At 34.2% G+C, this 24,069-nt stretch overlaps 1 protein-coding gene across 2 annotated transcripts in view; it reads right to left on the reverse strand.

Moving 5' to 3' along the window:
• Positions 1 to 24,069, reverse strand: part of LOC149808366 (uncharacterized) — a 59,862-nt gene that overhangs the window by 24,380 nt on the left and 11,413 nt on the right. For both annotated transcript variants that reach the window (XR_016424854.1, XM_089976272.1), the window contains exons 4-9: positions 20,214 to 20,386; positions 14,508 to 14,606; positions 12,706 to 12,778; positions 7,556 to 7,612; positions 4,240 to 4,347; positions 609 to 1,280 (exon numbers count right to left, since the gene is read on the reverse strand). Coding sequence is in view for 1 of the 2 variants with exons in the window: in XM_089976272.1 (XP_089832398.1) it covers positions 609 to 1,280; positions 4,240 to 4,347; positions 7,556 to 7,612; positions 12,706 to 12,778; positions 14,508 to 14,606; positions 20,214 to 20,386 (1,182 nt within the window). In the remaining variant the exon portion in view is untranslated. The remainder of the gene's footprint in view (positions 1 to 608; positions 1,281 to 4,239; positions 4,348 to 7,555; positions 7,613 to 12,705; positions 12,779 to 14,507; positions 14,607 to 20,213; positions 20,387 to 24,069) is intronic.

Consider the following 24,069-nt stretch of genomic DNA (forward strand, 5'->3'; position numbering starts at 1 on the left):
TGTTTCTTTCCGTGGTTTTCCCAGGTTCTTCCTTTACCATTAATACTGGCCACCATGTATAGCCTATCGTGTGCTGAAAATGGCATTAAACCCTACAACAACAACAACAAAACTTGTTTTTTCAAACTTTTCTGCTACTTTGTTTAAGACCATAGAGTTGTAACAATAATACAATTATTTCTGGTAACAAATATAACAGTCTCAATGTTAATACTGTCTCAATTTAAACATTAACCTGCAGCAAAATTGATTCGAACAATATGTGCAATATCTACAACTTACAGCAAAGTTTGCTGAAATTTGTTTTGCTCAGAAAATAAGCCACAGGCAAAGAAGCATGTCAGGTAGAGAGTGCAAAACTGTCCAAGACAGGTACAATTTAATAAAAGCAATTTAAAATGATAGGATAATTTTCCTTTAACTTGGAATAAAAGAAGATTAATATTTTTTGTTGGTGGAAGGGACGGAATCAGTAAATCAAAGGCAATAGCTGTGTCATAAATATTATCCCATCTCACTTAAAGAACCAGAAAAAAGTGTATTTAAAAAAATGTAAAACTAGCACCATTGTGATGTAAAAAAACAAACTTAGCTTTTCAACACTTTACCTTCTTCAAGTATGACATCTTCTGCATCCTCAGTTGCTCCAGTTGGAGATCCCTCATTTTCATCCTTGGGTATAAAAGCCCCCTTTTTAATAGCCTTCTGTTCACCCTCCTCTGGTATTACACTTTCTTTTGGAGTTTCGGGTTTGGTAGCTCCCTTCGGAGCCTGAGCCCTGGATTGAGCCTTAGATTTTGAAGCCCCCTTTGAAGTCTCAGACCAGGAATCTTTTCCTTTGGTCTTAGATTCTTTAGTGCCCTTTGGATCCTCAGATTCTGCAAGTCCCTGTGTACCCTCTGACTGTTCTGCTCCTTTAGAATTTATCAATGCTGTCTGATCTAGTTCAACCTTTCCAACATCATCCCATTGATCAGGTACATGAATTTGCATCAACGTTTCTGGCTGAGTTTCCATGGCATCCAAAAACTGGTCTTCTTTATCATTTCCTTCAATGTTCTCCTCCTTTAATTTCTCCCCCACCCCAGCTAATAGATTTATGTCTCCAACACCTTCAATCTCCTCCCCTGAGGCTCCACACTTATTGTTTTCCCTATCTTCTTTATTTTTATTCTTGTTTTTGTTCTTTTTCGTTTTCTTCTTCTTATCTAATTCATTTGAGGTTTGGTCAGCAGACACAGTCTTTCCCTTGATGTTAGGGTCAAATTCTAAGATATGAACTGTTCAAAGAAGAAATTATATTGATCATGTAATGATGCATTAGGTTGTCAATGAACATGTGAAAGATACAGTCTGATATTAAGCTGTCAATGAACATATGAAAGATACAGTCTGACATTAGGCTGTTAATGAATATATGAAAGATACAGTCTGATATTAGACTGTCAATGAATATATGAAAGATACAATCTAGTGTTAGGCTGTCAATGAACATGTGAAAGATACAGCCTGGTATTAGGCTGTCAATGAACATATAAAAGATATAGCATGGTATAAGTATGTACATACAGTCTAGTATTAGGCTGCACATGAACATTTGAAAGATACTGCCTGAATCAGTTAGAGAAAACTTAATAAAGTGGTACACGAATGTGTGAAAAGTAACATTATGTCTATGAGACTAATCCACTTTAATTTCTTTGATGTTAGCTGTCTATAAATGACCAAGAACAAAACTGCTTTTGGTAGGACTGTGAAACAGTGAGTACAATAACCATGAGCCCCTACTGTACAAAGTAGGGATAAAGTTGTGACCCAATGAGCCAAAATTTATTTACCTATCTTGCTTTTGCAAATTAGTATTAAAAAGATACTTTACTGTCAGACGATTCATAAGATTTAACCACATATAGGTTTTAAAGACATGAAAAAATTAAATCAGATGTCCAGCCAAAACAGACACCAAGTCATGCTATTTGGTGGGTCCTAACATGGAAACTAAGATCCCTACAATTGAGACATGTTTAAATTAAATGGGTATGAAGATCTAATTTTACATGTAGATTCAATACAGACAGAGTCCTACAATCTGGGGCAAAGAAATTACAGCTGGGTTGAAATTTGGGTACTATCAAGATCCCCACTCTGTAACCAAAACACACTTACTGGGCATGAAGTGACAAATTCATATATGCAAGGGTAAGTGATATGCAGTGGTATGCTATTGACCAAATTCAAGTTGTTTTTTCTTTACAGTTGGTATATTGCAAAAAGAATTAATATAAATAAATTGACACCAATGCTTTTTCAAAAATAATTACAAGTACCATAAAGTACATGGATAACGTGTGAGAACTATCTTGTGATCAATGTAAAACCAAAAATATCTTCATCAGCACACACTATGTTCCTCTTGATCAACATGACATCCTTTCATACCAATCACTGCCACATTTAGCACCATCGCTTTGCAAATTCACTGAGTGATGCAACTCCTTAATGTTGTGTAATTAAGTAGAATCTAAATCTTATGTTCCTTTCACATGAAATTTATGAAAATTGTTGAATAACACAAGCAGATCATAGCATATAATGTTATACAACTCATTTGATAAGTTTTATATCAAATGATTACTTGTGCAAGATCATCTAATTATAAGTTTCAGCCACTACAATTATTTTGATGTCTACCTATACAGGTCTATGGCCACCTAAACAGTCAATAACTGCCTTTGAGTTTTCTGGCTTTCTCTGTCTTAAAGTCTACCCTAAAAGAACAGATCTAAACTAATGAAGAGTATGCTGTGACAATGAAGATCAAGTCCACCCTGTGACAGATCATGAATATGCTGTGACAATGATGATCAAGTCTATCCTGTGACAGATCAAGAGTATGCTGTGACAATGAAGATCAAGTCCACCCTGTGACAGATCAAGAGTATGCTGTGACACTGAAGATCAAGTCCACCCTGTACAAACATCTGAACATATCAAGAGTATGCTTTGACAAAGATGTTTTTGTTGTTATAGGGTTTAATGCCATTTTTCAGCACAAGATAGGCTATACATGGCAGCCAGTATAAATGGTGGAGAAAGAACCAGGGCAAACCCCAGAAAGAACCACTGACCCACCAGAAGCTACTGGCAAACCTTCTCACGTACCCTCATTGGCCGAGTCTGAGACTCGAACCCACTCAGACAGAGGTGAGATGGTAGTGATTCATAATGGTGAGCACTTTAGACCACTCTGCCACTTGGAGCCCCAACAATGAAGATAAAGTCCAACCTGTACAAACATCTAAACTAATCAACAGTATGCTGTGACAATGAAGATAACAAAGATTGCTCATTAGGATTAAAGTTTGTAAAATGTATGTTTTTATTTTGAAAATTTTACCACTTCATTTAGGATATTTTCAGTTGATGTTGAAAATTGCAATCTGGAAGTTTCACCTACATTTCTTTGCTACATTCAGTTTTTAAAATCACATGAATTTATATAACAATATGATATGATACTTTTGTATTTGTGTATGTGCATGTGTGTGTTTGTGTTTATAAAATGTACATTTAGTGAAGTTATGAATAACTACTTCAGTGTATAGCTTAATGTATGTTTTTCAACTGTATATACTGCACATAACTAATGATCTCAAGGCAGATTTGTTCTTATAACCGAATTATTTTCCAAAATTATTATTATTATTGTTATTAATAAAGCTTTACAAACTGAATTTATACATATTATATAGTGGAATCTGTCTAGATTTATAATCATTAAAGTGACACACATTTTCTTCATCAAACAAGGTTAGCACAAAATGTCATTACATAACAGTTCATATATTGCACAAGAGTAGATTAGCTAGCCATTCAACGGAATAAACAATGACTGACAACAGCCTGTGTTAATCAAGTGCATTTTGGGGATTTGTCAACTTATGTACAGTAATGAATATTTTTTTATTTTACTTCATTTCAGATTGAGATTTAAAAATTAGTATAGACCAAAGTCTCATATTACTATTACTGGATACCTGTAAAGTGTATAAAGCTCTTACATTTTAATTACTCTATACCTCTGACATTGGCATTCTAAAAACAAATAAATTCTTTTGACATAATAGATTATTTTTTCTACACATTCAGAGTTGTCAAAGTTTAAAGGCTGCTTATATAACTCCATGAAATCCTGATTACTGATCAGTGAGAAATGAACATACTAAATTTTAAACTTACAGGGATATCTGTTTAAGACTGCCTTAAAATAGCATGGGTAGATGTATCCTTCTTCATTTCCTGGTGAAAGGATGACTCTGTTGGCAGACAGGTAAAATTTCAGGCCATCTAAAGCAGAAATCAGATACAAATATTTCTTAAAAGAACATACTGAATAAAATTTTTGATACAATGTAATTAAATAATAAAGCTATCTCAAAGCATTTATTTTATTTCTAATACAAGCTTACCAAAGTGGCCACTGAGAGACCAAACTGTATGAGGCAAACACACTGACTTTCTTCTTGAAGCAAATACCACTTTCTCTAGATTCTTACATTTAATTTGTCAGGGAAACCGTGAATAAAAATGTGGATACAAATTCAAAATATATTAGCGGCTAATCCAAAAGATGCATAATTAGGTGTCAACATTAATCATTAGTAACTATCTAATATAAGAGAAAACAAATTGTACTATCTATCATAATTAAGTCCATCCTTAACATAGATATACATTTTTTATTCTATCTTCAACCTAACAAAATTCACTAATGCATTTTCTGTATGTTTTTGGACTGCATAACATATAACTTTATTGCTGTCCAAGACATTCAATTGTTTCATTTTATGTCTGAAAACAAATAGGAAAAGAAAAAAAACTCAACCAACAAAATTAGCACATATAACAACATGCTACCCATGAATAAATGAGGGTACAATGAACATCACAAGATATGCTATTGTTCAATAATCTCAGTCACAGGGACTTTGACATTTACTGTTCTACCCCAAAATCTGAGGTTTTTCACCTAATAATATAAGTCATCAGCAAACTTGAATATGAATGTACATGGTAGAGAACTGAAATTCCTGTGCCATATCCATTTTTCTTCTTTCAGTCAGTGACCTTGATCTTTGAACTAAAAAAACTGACAGGCTTCTTTGTTGCATCAGAGACAACTAAAAAACTGGCTAAGGAAGGTGGTGTTGAACTGAATTTTGTGTAACTATGTTTGCATGATGATCAATTATATTTTTGTTAACTGAATCAAGTCATTAGACACAATTTTCTTGAATGAAGTGACACTCTACTGGCCCCCCAAAAATATCCAGGAATTCAAAGATAACAGTTGCTTCATTTTAACTTCTGAATGCTGAAACTATCTTTGATATTCTGAAGTGATAACAAGATTTTCAAAATCTGCACCATTTTGACTTTAGGACCCATGTTGATATGATCATTCATTCAGAAGAACTAAAAATAGTAAGATTTTCAAGACAGCCATCATGGTGGACAAATTTGATTTTAAGACTGGCACCATTTTCATTTAAAGCCAAAAAGACATTATAAAAGGGTTCTTGTGAAAACCTCATGTTAATATGACTTTGTGTTCAGGAAAAATAGCCACAACAAGATTTCCAAGATGGCTACCATGACTGGCAAATTGGATGTCACAGAACCACCATTTTCATTTAGGATCAACTAGACACTGTAAGAACATTACTGAAAACCTGATGATGATAAGACTATCCATTCAGGATGAGTAATATTAACAATATTTTCAAGCTGGTCAATGTGGTGACCAAATCAGATGTACAAGTGTGCACCATTTTCATTTAGGACCAACTAGACCTTAGGAAGAAAATGTGTGTGTAAAGTTTCTCTGGCTATCTCTTGCTTTACTCAGATACACTATCATGTATTGACCTGCACAAAATGGCACCAATAACAATGAAAACAGGGTGAATCTTTCATGACAAGTGACATAATGGATTCAAAATTATTTGACTTGTGGGTAAATTCAAGATGAATTCAATTATTTCTTTACAAGGGCAAGTATTTTCTGAGATAATTAGTGACATATTCATAACTCAATGAAGTCAAAGGCAAAGAGTAATTACCCTCAAACACAGCTCTACCTTAACTTGTAAATGAGACACCATGCCCCATAGACTGTATACAAAAACATAAGGGACCTAAGTGTGCCTGAAATCACTCACATGGGTTATATAGCTTAACAGCAGATAATTTCACTAAGCTGGTTGTATTGTATTGTAAAGCTATCACTTTACATGTTTACTTATTTGACAATATCCTCATAACATTTTTGAAGGCATAATTGATATGAACAGTATCTCTCTCATAAGTGAAGCCATCCTAGATCCTGATGATATAAACCAAGTTGTATAAAAATTGGATTATAATATAGTCTCTAGATCTGGAGGATTAGCATGCCAATGCAAGACATCTCATTAATATGCACTGATCTTACTTATTACAGAACCTGTCTATGACAATGATAATATAAGCTTAAAGTGGAGCAAATTTCAAATGGAATTCCAGAGTGGTAACAATCTCAGCCATGCAGATACAAGATTATGCTATTAATATGCGTAGATCTTGATCATAATCAAACTCATTCTTGATATAAGAACATTAAACAAATCTGATCAAAATCTGTCATGAAATATAGCCACTACATTTTTGACAAACTCAGGCAATCCAATGCAAAAATCACTTTATTAACATGCAGAGATTTCACTGACAATCATCCTCTAGCAAGATCTTAATGACATAGGTATATATACCAAGTTTGATCAAAATCCTACCTAAAATACATTCTTTGGACTGGCAAAAAATCTTCATATAAGATACATAATCACTTAAAGCATATGTCTTAGTATTTTTTTAATCAAAACTAGATCCGAAATGTATACTTGAGTGTTATAAAGTGTGAAACTACTTAATTAGTACTCATGAACCTTACTCATTATTGAACTTGTCTGAATGCTAGATGATCACATTACAAGTTTGATAAAAATCAGATCAGAAATGTTCACCAATCAGATGATAGATAATCTCATTAATATGAATTAATCTTGCTCATCATCAAACTGTTTGACATTTGAAGGATACCAATTGAAATTCCAAGTCAAACTTATATCAGACCATAAAAGCGAACTCTAGAGTACAAACAAGGAATTGCTTAAAGATGATAGACACATGACAGAGGCAGGGCTATACCATAAGCTAACATCAATTTACTGCCTTGTGAGTTAGTAAGTTCAGGAAAAACCTTTTGTAAAATACCATCTCAACATTACAAAGCTTTATTTTGGCAAGAGAATCTTGGTGTCCAAAATCAAACAGGATCCAAAAACATAAAGCTAAATGGCACTCATCACTTACAATGTTTATACATCAAATACAATTGGTGTATATGCCTTATTTACACACAGAGCTACACTGTAACCAGTACACACATTTAAAAACATTTGAAAAAAGTATGGCATATTTTCATCATAAAGAAATATTAGTATAATCAGTAACTCACCTTTCAAAGCCTTTTCCAAATCTATGTAGATCAAAACTTCACATGAACTTCTCATCCCTAAAATACAGATGTTGTATTGTCAAACTACTGACGTAGCTTAAAAGAGGAATAAATACAGTTAATAACATTTTATGTATATCTATATTGTGTGTTTAACTTTCGTCCATGATTGTATTTCTAAACAAAATATTACATGGCTAACTTTTGTCTATGATAGTAGATTAATACTTTAAGATAAAATCTGTGAACATATTTACATGGCTTTTAACTTTAGAATTTTCTAGAAAGCAAACTTGTTTACAAATTTGATAGGAAAATGACCCACATCCTGGTCATTTTGTTGTAACTTAGTTTTTTATATAAAGGCTGTGATGAAAAAAATGATTAATTCCCATTTTAATATTAGTCTTTGGAATGATGAATCACTTTTAGTTGTGTTCAGATAAAATTTGAGAAGAATCATTTAAATTATTCACTGGAATTACAAAGTGCACACTGACTGTTTGGAATAAAGCACAATTTTCAGATAATTGCATATTCATTCAAAGACATTCTGGCTTAATCATTGTGATACATCAAGACTGTTGGTACATCAGCACATTCAAAGCTATTGGTACACCAGAAAATTCAATACCTGAAATTCATTCAGAACACTCTATATTTTTTGACTTGTCATAGAACTTTTAGGATTATTTGGCATTTAATTCACAATACTGTAAGTTCCTTTTAAATTTTCACTTTATTTTCTAAGGAAATAAATTATTTGTTACATATTACTAAACTTGTTGCTTTTGCTAGTCTGTGTTGCTTAGTTTAAGGCCACAGAGTCATAACAATATATGCTACCAATGAGTACAATTTATTAGCACAATTCTGAGCAATACAATCAGAGAAGCATACATTATAAATTTCAAATGTTTGGTTCCTTATTTTTGAGTTACATTTTAAAAAAATAACAGCCAGGTATTCATATGTAAACATGAATCTTCTCACCAGTAAAAGTAGATTTGCAGCTAACAATAAACATACAGGTATGGAGGAAAATGCAAAAGTCACTCATGTATAATGAAAATCAGGTCACAGTGACCTTATTGTAGGTTATTGTCAAGTTACTTTGCCTGAGATGCATTTATGTGCCATTTCATGTGTAGGCAAAATTGGGTCCATAATATTCAGACTGTAACAAATTAATAGCTGAAAACACGGTCACTCTGGTGTGAAAAAGCAGCCAAAAATGACAGTTCTGATATGGCAGGATTACTCACCTTGACACGTTTCCACATTGTGATTTTCATTAATGCTGGTGAAAAATATTCTAAGATATTTAGTCTAACTGACAAACAGGTGAAATCAAAGTCAAACAAGCAGGAAAACTGGATCACAATAGTCTAGTTTGGTATGGTTGAGTTGCTTTCCTTGGGATGTAATCACATATCAAATGTCATGAGTGTTGATGTAATGAGGTCATATATATTGAGTTTGTAATAAACAGCTGAAGATGCAAAATTCACAATAGGATTAGACGTTCACGGTCGGATATTTATAATGACGTATAGATTTTACCAAATCACTCACCAAGCAAATAAGTACAAAACCAGGGTTCATACAGGTAAAATATGAAAAAATTCAAGAACATTTCAAGCACTATTTAAGACTTTATTCTGATTTTTCATGGAGTCTTTTATCTGAACTCAACACTGATATCCACATTTAGAACAACCTTTAGACTGACTTGTGGATCATGTAACTGCATTTTCCTCTCCCAACCATAGGTACAATAAATAAAAAGTCAAACAAAAAGTTTATTTACAAGTTCTTACTCTGTACTTAATTTATTTTCAGTTCCTCAGTCCTAGCATCCAGTTTATTGCAAAAAGTTTCATAAACTCCAAGTTTCTCCTCAGCTCCCTTTCTACTAGCATTGACCTATGCAAGAAGTTACCACTTAAGTGTCTTTTCTGCTTTTAAAGAAAGTTCATCTACTTTCTTCACAAGTATTTCACAATGCTTCTTTTTCTTGTTTTCAGATCTTTAATGTCATCAAGAACATGTTTTCTCTTCCTCTGCCCAGCTGCTTCTTCTTCCTCTCCTTTTCTGTCTTGATGAAGCTGAACTTAAAAGAAGCAGCTTGGGGATGGGAACATTTAAAAACATAATCCTCTGTGCAAACACTCTTTGCCCATTCAAATATTCTCACTCTACTTCCCAGTCCATAGAAAAGCCATGCTTTTCCATTAACTTTTTAAGTGTTCTGCAGTGTCAAAAACATACAAGATGTTTTCTTTTCTGCATGCAAAAACTCTGCAGCAAGAGCAATGTCTGGGAACATAGCACACAAATGTCAGCAATATGTTCATTTAATTGCAGAAGATAAGAGATAAGTGTAACCACAGTATGCAATGTCCATAAAATATTTCTGACTTTAGAACATCATTATTAGAAACAATAATTTGTAGATGTTGAGTGTGTAGTTGAAGCTGCATCAGACAGGGGTGGGACTAACATCAATCCCACCATGAATTTATCGAGATGCGACTCTGGCTTAGATATACTGTCAGTGTTTCTGGCATATGCCTTGGTTTTGTCTGCTTTTATTCCAAAATAATCCAAACTCACTGCTGGCATTGACACTTCAATTTTCTGTTTTACACCCGGGCGGTGTGATTGAAGGGCACTCTCCCCCACAGCCCCAATGTCTGTTAACTTTCTTGCACACACAACACAGAGCTATCTGTCTGTCCTATGCCTCCTTAACCCACTTACAGAAACTTATCCATTCATAATTAAAAACAAACTTCCCTGGCAGCAGTCTCATGTATAAATGAGTCACAGTTCCATTCCATCATATGCTTTTCTTTGAAACAAGGCCACGAGATGTGAGGTAAGAAAAAGAAAGCTGCCATAATGCCATTCCCACAATGCTGCTACATGGAAATATTGAGTAATCTTCCTTTCCTTAATTACCAACAAAGCCATAGATGTAAAAGGCATACTACATCAGACATTTTCTTCAATTTTCACATAGATTTTTTTATTTAAAAAATTCTTTATTTTCTTAACAATTAAGAACTTTTTATGGATTTTTGCTCATTTTCAAACACTTCTTCCCATTAAAAATAAGCACTTTTCAAGAGGATTTTTAAAATAGAAGCACTTTTCATATAGCAGCTGAAATTTCAAGCACTTTTCAAAACTGTGTAAACTCTGGAAACTTGAGAGCCATTTAATAACACTTACACTTAATTAAATCCTAAACCATGATGAGTATGGAACTAAATGCATTGATAGCACCAGAATATCACTGACATGGATCTAAATGCATCGATGGCACCAGAATATCACTGACATGGATCTAAATGCATCAATGGCACCAGAATATCACTGACATGGATCTAAATGCATCAATGGCACCAGAATATCACTGACATGGATCTAAATGCATCGATGGCACCAGAATATCACTGACATGGAACTAAGTGCATTGATAGCACCAGAATATCACTGACATGGATCTAAATGCATTGATAGCACCAGAATATCACTGACATGGAACTAAGTGCATTGATAGCACCAGAATATCACTGACATGGATCTAAATGCATCGATGGCACCAGAATATCACTGACATGGAACTAAATGCATCGATGGCACCAGAATATCACTGATATGGAATGAAGTGCATTGATGGCTAAGATGACATAGCCTGTACAGAAGCAAACACAAGAGTTGACAAGGATGACTATCATTTGTTACTAATAAAATGTACTGTTTCATTGTACTCACTTTCTGTACATTTTAATCTTTAGAAACAAAACTTGTGTCCATTTTTAGTTAGATGTACTGCTTCTACGTCATATGATCACAACACTTAATCACTACTGACTGAAATGTGTTTTCAGCAAACACTCAATAAACTATGATGGTAGAGATGCTCATAAAGCCTGCGATATATTTTGTTGGACAGCAGATGTGAGCGTTAAAGTGTATATATGCCAACCCGAGAATGAGATAAGCAAACTTTTTGCTAATAAGAGTAGCAAAAAAGCATAATCTGAGCATAAAAAGTGTAATCTATATATTACATGCCTTAATTACAGTACACTGTAAGAAAAAATGTTCTTTTATATTTGCTACTAACCTGGATCTCAAAATGGTCACAATTCTTGGTAAAAATGGACAAAATTTATGTGAATCAGATCCACATACTAATTATCATGTGTCAAAGAGGTCTAAGATACTAAAGGTGCAAGGAATGAAGCATTAGGGATACATGTCATTCAAAGCATGAAAATTTGGTCAATGTGACCTAATTTTTGGTATGGTTGAGTTACACTCATTGAAATGTGTCCACATACCAATTTTCATGAGCATAGGTGAAATGGGTAAGTGCTTAATGAACCAATGAATGAACAAGCACATAAATGAACATGCAAATACCATATTCCCAAACAATATTGTGCGCAGGGAGAAAAATAAAATTTGAAATGTTCTCTCCATTAGCCTTTATTTCATGTCTATTTCACACTTAAAGACTAGTAAACATATAATTTCAGGATGCTGATGAAATAAAATTCAGTGCTTATGGAACCATTGTTAAACTATGTATTCATGCAAAAGAAAATATTAATAGTGACTATAGTTCTAGAAAAATGGAGTTGTCTAAACTATCTCTCTCTCTCTCTCTCTCTCAATGCTGACACAAGATAAGACAACAAAACTTACCCATCATATATTTGTGGAGCTAGATGGTGCAAGCATGATAAGGGATTTCAAGATTTGTTCTCTATTTCAAAAGAGATCACTGCCATCTCACCTCTGTCTGCATGGGTGTGATTCTCAGGTGTTTGGCCAATGTGGGTATGTGAGAAAGCTTGACAGTAGCTTTCCGTAGGTTGGTGCTTCTTTCCAGAGTTTTCTCAGGTTCTTCCTCCACCATTTATACTGGCTGCCATGTATATATAGTATTGTGTGCTGAATAATGGTGTTAATCCTCACAACAACAACAACAATAACAACTATCTCAAAAGTTTTTCCTCATTAACTAAACAACTGACTCTGGGACTGGAAGGCCTGCTGCCTGCAGAATTAATGTTTGGATGAGTTCTATTTATGCATTATTTATGCTCCATGTCATTTTAATAGTTTCTTACCACTTATGACTCCATTTTCTCCTGGTTCACCTGCAGCAAAGTGGATATGATTGCGCTTGAATCGACACAGACCCTGCAAGAGAACAAACCAGTTATAATAAATGTTATATAAAGAATGAATCTAAATGGTTCTTTCAAAAAGAATATTCATTTCAGATCCTTTGCTCAACAGCACTCATATCAAATGAAGATTTTTGCAAAAAACATCATCTGTTGGTAGGATATATGTGTAAATGTCATGGATATCTAGATGAATATATGCCTTCTTTAATTATTATATTATCAGCAAATTATGTGTAGCATGTGCATTTATTTTAAGAGTAGCATCAACTTATTCTGAGATTCACCATTAACACTGTGCACCTTGACATGATTATGCCTGCCAAGATAATTAAGCAACTGCAAATGAAAATACACATGAGATAAAACGGATCAATGAAATAAATATCTTAGTGTCAGTGCTGAAGTTAATGGCAAAGGTACTGTAGAAGCCAATTCACAAGTTTTTGTTCAAGCCACTAATAAAAGATTGTGTTCAAGTTAAATCTTTGTTCAAGTCAATGTTAACATTTTTGCGTAAGCCAATGCTGAGGTGTTTGTGCAAGACTATGTAAAAGATTTTGTTCTAGAAAACTGTGAAGAAGATAAAGTTTTTAATCAAGTCAGTGTTGAAGCTTTTGATTATGTTCAATGTTAATGTTTCTGTTCAAGTCAATGTTAACATTTTAGTGCAAGCCAATGTTAAGGTTTTTGTTCAAATTTATGTAAAATTGTTGTTCACACCAGTATTAAAGACTTTAATCTAGAAATTTTTAAGTCTTTGTTCAAATCAATGATTAAGTTCCTGTCCAAGTCAATGTTCAAGTTTTTGATTTCAGCCAAAGTTACAGTTTTTTTTGTTCTAGAAAACTGTAAAGATTTTGTTCAAGCCAGTGTTCAAGTCCATGTTGAAGTTTTTGTTCAAGTCCATGTTAAATGTTTTTTTATTCAAAGCAACAACTCTCTCTTTGCCTACCAACATAGATGTGGTAGGTGGCAGGATGACGCTAAGCTGGAAAATAGGAACCCAAATTGTCCCACTGAACACTTTTTCCCCCCCACGTGACAATAAAAAGACTGGATTGAGTTAAATTTATTATTAATCTAACTATCTAGTTTATCTGACAATTTCAATGGTACTGCATGGTCTAAGATTAAACAAAATTAGATTGTATACATTGGCACTGCTGGGTCTCAGATTAAACAAAATTAGATTGTATACAATGGCACTACTTGGTCTCAGATTAAACAAAATTAGACTGTATACAATGGTACTGCTTGGTCTCAGATTAAACAAAATTAGATCATATACAATGGTACTACTTGGTCTCGGATTAAACAAAATTAGACTATACAATGGTACTGCTTAGTCTCAGATTAAACAAAATTAGATCATATACAATGGTACTACTTGGTCTCGGATTAAACAAAATTAGATTGTGTACATTGGCACTGCATGGTCTCAGATTAAACAAAATTAGATTGTATACAATGGCACTACTTGGTCTCTGATTAAACAAAATTAGATTGTATACATTGGCACTGCTTGGTCTCAGATTAAACAAAATTAGATTGTATACATTGGCACTGCTTGGTCTCAGATTGAACAATATTAGATTGTATACAATGGCACTGCTTGGTCTCAGATTAAACAAAATAAGATTGTATACATTGGCACTGGGGCTTGTAGAGTTTCCCATAATTTTGTTTTCAATCTATTGATTATTACTAATGTCTCATATTTATTTGGACAACAAACATACCTGTTTTTTTATACTGTTCCATGCATCATAATATGTCCCATGAAGCACCATAGGTACTTGGTCAGCAGACGTGATTGGGGTCAACTCCAGGTCTTCAACCTAAAAGCCAACTTGAAGGTTAATACAATGTAAACAAGAGTACATTGAATGGCACATTGTATGTACACCTAAGATGAACAGTCTTCTTATATCGATACTAGAAGGCCATGGTTGTCTCTGGAGATTACTGACCAAAGTTCCTTAATAACCTAAACCTTTGATGAAGGTATGCAGTCTTGAACTAAACATAATGTGCAGAAACTAATCTTTTCTTATTTGACTTACCATGACTTTTGACCTTTATACACTAAAATATATAGGCTTCTTTATTACACTAATTGCAAGTCATATATAAAATATATAGGCTTCTTTATTACACTAATTGCAAGTCATATATAAAATATATAGGCTTCTTTATTACACTAATTGCAAGTCATATATAAAATATATAGGCTTCTTTATTACACTAATTGCAAGTCATATATAAAATATATAAGCTTCTTTATTATACTAATTGCAAGTCATTCAAAGTTTCATCAAGGAATTTACTCTAAAAAGCTGTTATGCAAAACTCATTTTTGCTCAGTTACCGTTCTTGAACTTAACATATGGAAGAGGCCCATTGCTTCTGGGGTAACCAAAATCAATGGGTCTCTTCCATAGCTATAGCTCAAGCCGTTAATAAACTTGGGTCAAGGAATGTAGTCTAGAACTAAAGTTGTGCAACCCCCCCCCTCCAATTTTCCTTCTTTCAGTCAAAATAACCTTGACATTTATCCCTTTTACTCCAAATCAATAGACCATTGCCAAACCTTCAGTGCAAACCATACATAAACTTAGGTCAACGTGCATTATATACAATGAAAGTTATCATTAAAAAAAACATTATTTTATCTTTCAGCCAATGCCAATGATCTTTGAACTTCTGATCCCAAAATCAATAGACTAATTTCTTACCCAACATGTAAGCCAATCATGAAATTAAGCAAAAGTACACTACTGAGAACTGAAGGTTGAATGCAAAAACATTATTCAGTCAGTTACCTTGAACTCTGACCCCAACATCAATAGGCTTTTACCTTAATCCATGTGCAAGTCAACATTTAATCTCAGTCTTTGATATTAAACAAAAGATATTTTTCAAAAATTTTGTAGTAGTTTTTACTTTTCATCTAAAGTGACGATGACCTTTTGATCCTGAAATTGATATACTTGTCCCATATACTGAGTACAAACTTTCCACAAAGTTTGATCAATGTCTGTGATATAAAACAAGATGACATTATGCAGAAACCATGTTGTTTCATTCATTCACAGTGGTACTGACCTTGACCCTGAAATCAATAGTCGTCTTCCTTAACCCAAGTGCGAGCCATCCATTTTTATTATTTCATTTTCTTGTTCTACACAAGACTTAGTTATATAAACAAAAACACACTACAAGAAACAAAGTAAATGAATTTATGCCGTATTCCAAACTAAATACACAAGCGCAGATGCATCAATACAAAAAACATTAATTTACACATAACTCCACAAAGAGAAATTTGAACTTAGTCACATGTTCAACATTACTTTTGAAAAAAAATGGCATTTTGGTCTACTTAAAATTGAAATTTAGAGTCATACTGTGAATGAATGCACATTGAAACAACTTTCCACTTGGTCTGGAATCAACAGATTTTGGTATTTTTCTTAGATTCTACTAAATTTCATGATTATGGACTGGATTATCTGTGTCAATTCTACATGAAGTAACATCTGATTTGTGCAGTGAGGGAGCAGCATCTTGACTCATCTGCATGTGTGTTTCTGTTCTGTCACTGTATGTTTGGAATCGTAATGTGCGAAAAATATGAACTCTTTCAATTGTAATTATCAAAAAGATGCTATGGAATATCAGGGATTGTCTAGGGCTTCGCCAATGTTGCAAATTACGATTATATTTCCTTATTGGCAACAAAATATACCATCTGGCAATTTTTTCGGCAACAACCTTTTTGGTTGTTTAATTTGTATATACAATCATGGATTTGGAGTGGAGACATTCAAAGGCACCACGAAAGGAAGCCACAAACTTGGATACATAATGCACTGGGATCTATCTGTTACATAACCAAATCCTTTGTTCGTACCGACAAACCCATCTATACAGCACATTGTTACATCATAATCTGCTTATGCTGACATCTGGCCTGAGTGATGTATGCTGTGATACACTCAGTCATGCTACCGGACTATACCTACAATCGACCGACCTCTGAAGACGCGAACAGAAACAGCTACAATTAACTGAATGATGGCTAATCCTTCTGTATTTTTTTTTAATGTACCAGTAAAATAGATTTGCTGAAACTTCAGAGAAAACTGATAACCTCTGAAGTACCGATTGTTGTGAACAAATACAAAGCAAATGGAAAAAGTCTCAATCAGAATTATATACTGTCAACAGTGCAACTTTATTATGGGTAAACAAAAGTTTATCGTTGTGTGTTCATCGTCTCATCCTATGAGTAAGTTAACAAAATTAACAGCATTTGGATTTAGTGCAAATTCATCAGACAACACAGTTACTGAACGTGATATTATACCTGACAGTCCAACATCATCTACATGTAGTAATGCTTAAAGTGCAACACCACATCATGATAAATGGGTCAAAAGTTCCCGAAAATTTCTCAACAGCTGGAAACTTGGGTGTCTGAGATATGATACAAAGTTAAAGTAGATGTTCTGTCATATATATATCAAGGCACAAGTCGTCAATTCATTTACAACTGGTTGTGATATTTTGAAGAAGGAGTGTGTCACCAAACATGAATCTAGGCAGGGTAAGTTAATTTTGCTCATTGATCTTTTGCTTTTTCCATCAATCCCATGTTACGACTCCAGGGACTTTAAATATGCAACAAGAAATAACAAAACAAACAAGTTTTGCATAATTGAAAATAATTTATTTGTCAGAATACAGGAGTGAAAGAATTAAATTAACTTACCGCATGGTGAGTGAATTCCTATTTCCTAAAAGTCCTTTCACTTTCAATAGTTCCTAGAAATCTGAATACATTCCGAAGAAAAATGCCCTTCTGTGTTGACGTTTCAAATGTACAGAAAGATTTCCAAAGAATTCAAATAGTCGTTGAATAAATTTAGTTAATACCGTACAGTTATTCTAGCATGCCATGCAAAAAATAAATTGTTTCAAAAACCAAGTTGAGAGATTGAATCCAAATACATGCAGATTGGGACCCACCATCGTGAAGTTTTTGCAGCATATTTAAGCATCGCTTTCACTAAATATTCACCGATTTTTGTCGGGTCCAATACATGTGAAATTCTCAAAGGACACGCCATTTCTCCCTGTACAGTGTGGTATTCCCCCCCCACCCCATGCCCCCACATTTCATATTATGGTCAGCTGTGCCCGAACTGCATAATAGCTAAAGGTTAGACTCAAACCTCTTCGACATACTTCAAAGAAACCGCCTGTTCTACAGTGAGTGAAAACACTAGCAATTGATTGATAAATAAACAATACCCTTTTTTGTTATAACTTACAATGCCTAAAATGGGTGTGAATTTATGTCAGCAGTTCAAAAGTGGTCTACCATACATGTGATAACTATTTCCCACATTTTATATCCCACCTTATTTCCTTATTGTTAACTCATATATGCATATAACACCACTTACTAAGTAACATAGTTATCCCAAATTAGTTTTTTTTGGGCAGATATGCTCTGTATGTTTCTTCATTCCTTCTTTTAATTTAATGATGGTAATTAATGCTTACATATACGGTACATTAATGCCAGGTGTTGACTCATACAAGTTTCATTGGTTGGAATAGATATCCCAGTTTGCTTGTCGAGAAAAAATCTACAGCATTCAGTGATCATTTTTGGGATTTAGGAAGCAATTCACTACAAGCAAATTGTGTAAAGTACGGCAAACATAAATTTCTTAACTCCTGTTTGATGGAGATGTACTTTGTGAAGCTAGCCATAAAGGGTGGGAGGCATTTAATTCCTGAATGCCATGAAATCAACGGTCGCATTATACGTCAGTTATCTTATAGCGCAAAGTACGATCATAGGGTTTTAGTATTAAAATGTCATTAACTAAAGTTCCTTATAAAACTATTAATTGGAAAATAATATGCATAATATAGACTTGCTTAATATCTGATGTTTCTATTAAAAAATGAGGCGAGAAAGACAGATATACTGTAAATGTCAGGAAAGTAGATATTTTACATTTGATAATGCATTTATTTCAGATAGCAACAGTCATACCTATGCAATAACAGTGATGCAGGATGCAAAGGCCATGGAAGTAGTGCAAAACAGTCATGTAATGATTTATTTTGTAATATTATGGCTGTATTGCTTGTTGTCAATAAAGTGATAACTATCACAACCTTTTCAATTTTCATTGCCTATTACATTAATAGACTTGGAAAAATATTCACTACTTGCTCTGGCGACATTTTATGAAAACTGGTGACAAAATAATGAGGTTGGCGATTTTTTTGGCAACAACTTTTTAAAAGCCAGGACCATCCCTGAATATAATGTTCATTTCATTTTGAGTGCAGTAAGGAGAATGTTGTTGCACTCGAAATGCAGTTGAAATTACAGTACAATTTTCAAATGTGTAATCTAGCTTTAGAACCCATGGCACAGCTCATGTAATTCGGAATTTCAGAACTAAGAAAGTACATTTTGAGGAAATTCAGGATGTAAAACTGTAAGTATATTTTTGGCCATTCTTATTACCAGCTAAAGAAGACATGTTCATGCATTGTCACTTGCATGCTATTTGTAGGGACCCCAGCAATTCTATGACCTGTCTGGCATCTATCGTTTGCCTAAATCTGAAACACTGTATGAATAAAGTTAACACAGAATACTGCAAAGCAGCTGGTATGCGGCAGTCCATGGAACAGCAGCTTTAGTTCATCCAGAAACAAATTTAATCAACCAAAAAGTGAAGCACCTACTAACGAGTGTACATGATTTGTTTACAAAGTAGCTCATAATAGACTATACTACTATTGGGCACATGTCATGCACGTGCATGCAATATGAAGGTGTTCAATATCATAAAATACTGCATGATTCTGACAATGTAAAGTTAACAGACAAAAATGAGCATATAATAAAACAGTATATCTACAATTCATTTATGCAGAGAAACACAAAGGATCTAAACCTGAAATACCTGTCCACTTACAAAGATAATAATTTCATGATCTGAGAAAACCTAATAAAATTTTCTGTAATTTGAATCAGCTCACAAGGACTTGTCTTCAAACAGAAATCAGTTTTGAACATGCCAAAGTCGTAGTTAAAATATATCCACACTTTTAAAGATAAGAGTTGGCATTTAACAATATGATCAAGGATTAAGACTTTGATTTCATATTTGGTAACCAAATGAAAAGAGAAACAACTGATTGAATAAGAATATGGTATGAACATAAACAAGTACCACATTCCAAGAGGATATTCCATATGACCAATAATTATAAAAAGTAATCTTTTTGCAATTTCTATTAAATCTGTACTTGAAAAGTAGTATAAACTACTACTTTGTATCAACTCAACAAAGCTACCACCATATTGGAGATATAAATGTTAATTTCCCCTTAATCAGCCATCCTACCTCCACAGTGTGGCCCTGATTGGCCCGAATCTTTAGACGGCCAGTTCCATCCTCCTTCTGTATTGCAAACCTCTGTTTGTCATTTTGTGCCACTATTCTCAGGACATCCTCTACAGTAAAACCCTCCAGCTTCTGCATTTTCTTTAAAATTTCATCCACATAAAGAAAACCACCTGAAAATAAAAATAAAAATTGGTTTGCTATTTTCTTATTTCTATATGAGTATCATCATGTTTTTTTTACAGATGCTTCACAAAAATTTCTTAAGTCCAGTTTACATGTGCATAATATTTTAATTTTTTTACACACCAGACTTGCATCTATGTCTTCATTTGCTGAATTCTTCCATAATGCCCATATTTACTTTTGATACAAATACCAGGTCCATACAACCATGCGAACAAGTGACATCACTAATGGTATGTGTTATTTTATGCAAACAGCCCCTAAAGTGGTTAAAATGAGTTCATTTGAATAGACTTTCATAATTTCATCTTCCATTTTGCCATTTAGAGGAATGTTGTGCATTTAATTCATCCTCAGAATGTCAGGGTGCTCATAGACCACACTGGTGGCCTAGTGGTTAAAAAGCCAAATCACACACACACTCAGGGTGCTCATATATTGTAATGTCAAAGATAAGTTGTAACGTTAAAAATGCTGCCATGTTGTCAAACGTCTTTTATTCTTCTTTTAAATGATGTGAGACTCCAACTTTTGACCTGACTTCCCATTGTGCAATTTCAGCAAATTGTCTCATATATTTTGTTTGGTTTCAGAAAGTGATTTCCTTTTTTATCATAATTAAAGGAAACATGATGTTTGCAAATTATGATGCAGACGACAGTAGTGTGTGACTACTGAAGATCACCCACCCCTTTTAGGCCTATATCAACTACTTGCCATTTCTATTGGGTGTATTGAAACCACTGTAAAAAAAAAAACTCTATTCATCCAATTTTCTGGCATTTGGCATTAATATATTTTTAGGTGCAGCACAAGACGGGGCCCTAAGTGGCCAAGTGGTCATTAGCGCTCTCTGTTACAGATCACTGCCATCTCACCTCTGTCTGCGTGGGTTCGAGTCTCGGATTCAGCTAACGTGGGTATGTGAGAAAGCTTGCCAGTAGCTTCTCGTGGGTCTGTGGTTCTTTCTGGGGTTTTCCCGGGTTTTTCCTCCACCATTAATACTGGCCACCATGTATAGCCTATCATGTGCTGAAAAATGGCGTTAAACCCTAAAACAACAACAACAACAACTGCAGCACAAGATACAACCCATGAAGCCATTTGAAAATAACTTTAAGACAAAATTTACAAATTTACACCAAGAGACTAATGGTCTACTGGCTGAAATAAATTTCCAGGACTCCAAAACAAGTCCATTTCTCTGGTCTTTTTATTATTTGTTTTACTGTAGAATACTGAAACCACCTCAGTCATTCTTGAGAAACTGCAATATAAGAGTCTATGGCATAACATTTGACCTTGACTCCAAACCTTGAACCTGATATCAGACACAGAAGGTCAATGAACTCATCTCAGATTCTGTCTAGATATACCTACATGCTAAGTTTGGTTAAATCGACAATTAATATTAAAAGCAAAAATGTAAAATATTGCTACTGAACTGACATCATGTACTACTGTTTTGTGTTTTCATGCGACAAAGAAATTACGGACAAAAACCAGGGTCAAAACTTTGTACAACGAAATCAGTATCAGAGTGCTGACTATCAACTTGCTTATTGGAATGGAACACAAACTAGGAATAGAATTCATATATAACGTAAAACCTGTTATGAGAGACCGCCCCTTCTGCCAACCAAAAGTGGTCTCTCAAGACAGGTGGTCTCTCATAAGAGGTGTGTGAAAATGGTCTGGTTTCCAGGATCAATAGCATTGTTGAAGAAGAAAAAATACCCATACTCACTGTACATGTATCATATCCTTTATTCATAAATCTTGTTAAATATTGCATGCATTCCTCTCAAAATAACTTTATATAATAAAGATATACATTTTCAAACAACGTGAATCAAAAGTGGTGACATGTTGGTAGTCAAATCTGTGCCACTGTCATTCAGAACTAATAACATTGCAAGGGTGTTTTAGAAAAAACAACAATGTCAATGCCACCATTCACTCAGGTAAAGTGGTAATAAGACTGTTTACATGGTCACTGAGTTTGCCAATACATAAGTCAGATAAACACCATTTTCATTCAAAACAATTATGTATTGCTATAGTGTTCAAGAGAATTGCCTTTAATAGATATTCACAATGAAGCAGCTACTTTGGGAAGTCTAATCATATCAGCACCATTTTTCATTTAGAACCAACTACACACTGCAAGAAGTATTGGAGTAAATCTCTAAGTTAACATAGCCACCATGCATGAAAAGAAGCAATGACAAAATTTTCAACTTGGTCAGAGTGGCAATTATTCTGTAAGTTCAGGCCAGAAACCACTTGCATGCTGAACAAGCTATTTATGAGAAATGTCTCAGCTGGACCTTTGTCACAATACAGTAGTCCCCCTCTTGAACAGTCCCCCTGGCCAGCGGCCACCCGCTCCTTATGGCCAGAATCCATTGGTACTGAGGAGTTTGTGTTCAAAAGTACCCCTCATGAAAGGCCACCTGGCTAACGCGACCAGCCTATTAGTGCAATAATATAAAATTTACCCTTCACAAAAGGCCGCATTTTACTCTAATATGTATCCAGAACCAGTATTTTATTCATAATGTGTGTATAGTAATTCGATTTATGTTTCCCGATGTCAGGTTTTTGTTACTGAAAGAAGTGTTGACTAAAGTACATGTACCACTAAGGTTAATATTATGTCATTTACGCTTCATGAGAAGCCACATTTATTCCACGAAGCCAAGAAAGACTCAAATTTTAATCCATACAAAAGGGTAAGTTCATGTAATTCAATTAGCCTTACTGCTGTGTTATCACGAGATGTCCGGTTTAGTCACTCTGATAATTGTTAAGATTACAATTATTGAACAGTAGTAACAGCTGAGAAGTGGCAGTATCAATGTACAATACAAAAGTCAGCAGGAAAATGGTTTGATAGCCTTTATGAAATCTCTTAGTAAGATGTTGAGCTTGTTCACTTTGATAATTAGTGGCTATTACTACTGACAATAATTGTCAAAATTACAAATCCTAACGGATGCGAGGTCAAATCTGTGTGATGTTAATGGTACATATCGAAGCCGTTTTGGCTTCTCTCACTTAGTGTAAAGAAATGTATCAAAACAATAGGGTTCCAGACTGCGACTAACGAATCACACGAGAAGATCACTTCCTTTAATAACACACGGCACTTTGTTAAGATGCATAAAAAAATGTTTTATCAGTACTGTAGTTGGCAACATGAATAACTTACTGCAAAATGATCAACATGTCACTGAGGAAAAGAAAAATTCTCAGTTTAGAAGAGAAAGTGAATGTAATTCAACTGACCGACAGGTGGGGGTGGTCGAGGATCCTTGCAGAAAACTAATTTTGGAAAGACTCAGATAAACAATATCGTGAAAGATAAGGAAACAATTCTGCAGAAGTGCGAAGGTGAAATGGATGGAGAACGGAAGATTGTTTGAGCCAGGAGATAAGAATGACAAGAAAAAGCAATAATTTTGTCAGTTGAATTGGGATATGACAACTTTACCGCAAGTAACGGATGGTTGCACAGATTTCAAGTGTGACACAATATTAAGTGTTCTGTCCTTAGTGGCAAATCAGCTGATGTTAATAATAAAGTTGTTGAAGATTGGAAAAAAAGACTAAATGATATATGCAGGGGATATGACAGCAAGGATATTTTTAATTGTGGTGAGACTGG

The sequence above is a fragment of the Sinohyriopsis cumingii genome, chromosome 1, assembly GCF_028554795.1.
Source record: "Sinohyriopsis cumingii isolate HCF-2022 chromosome 1, ASM2855479v2, whole genome shotgun sequence".
In the NCBI taxonomy this organism is placed as follows: Eukaryota; Metazoa; Mollusca; class Bivalvia; order Unionida; family Unionidae; genus Sinohyriopsis; species Sinohyriopsis cumingii.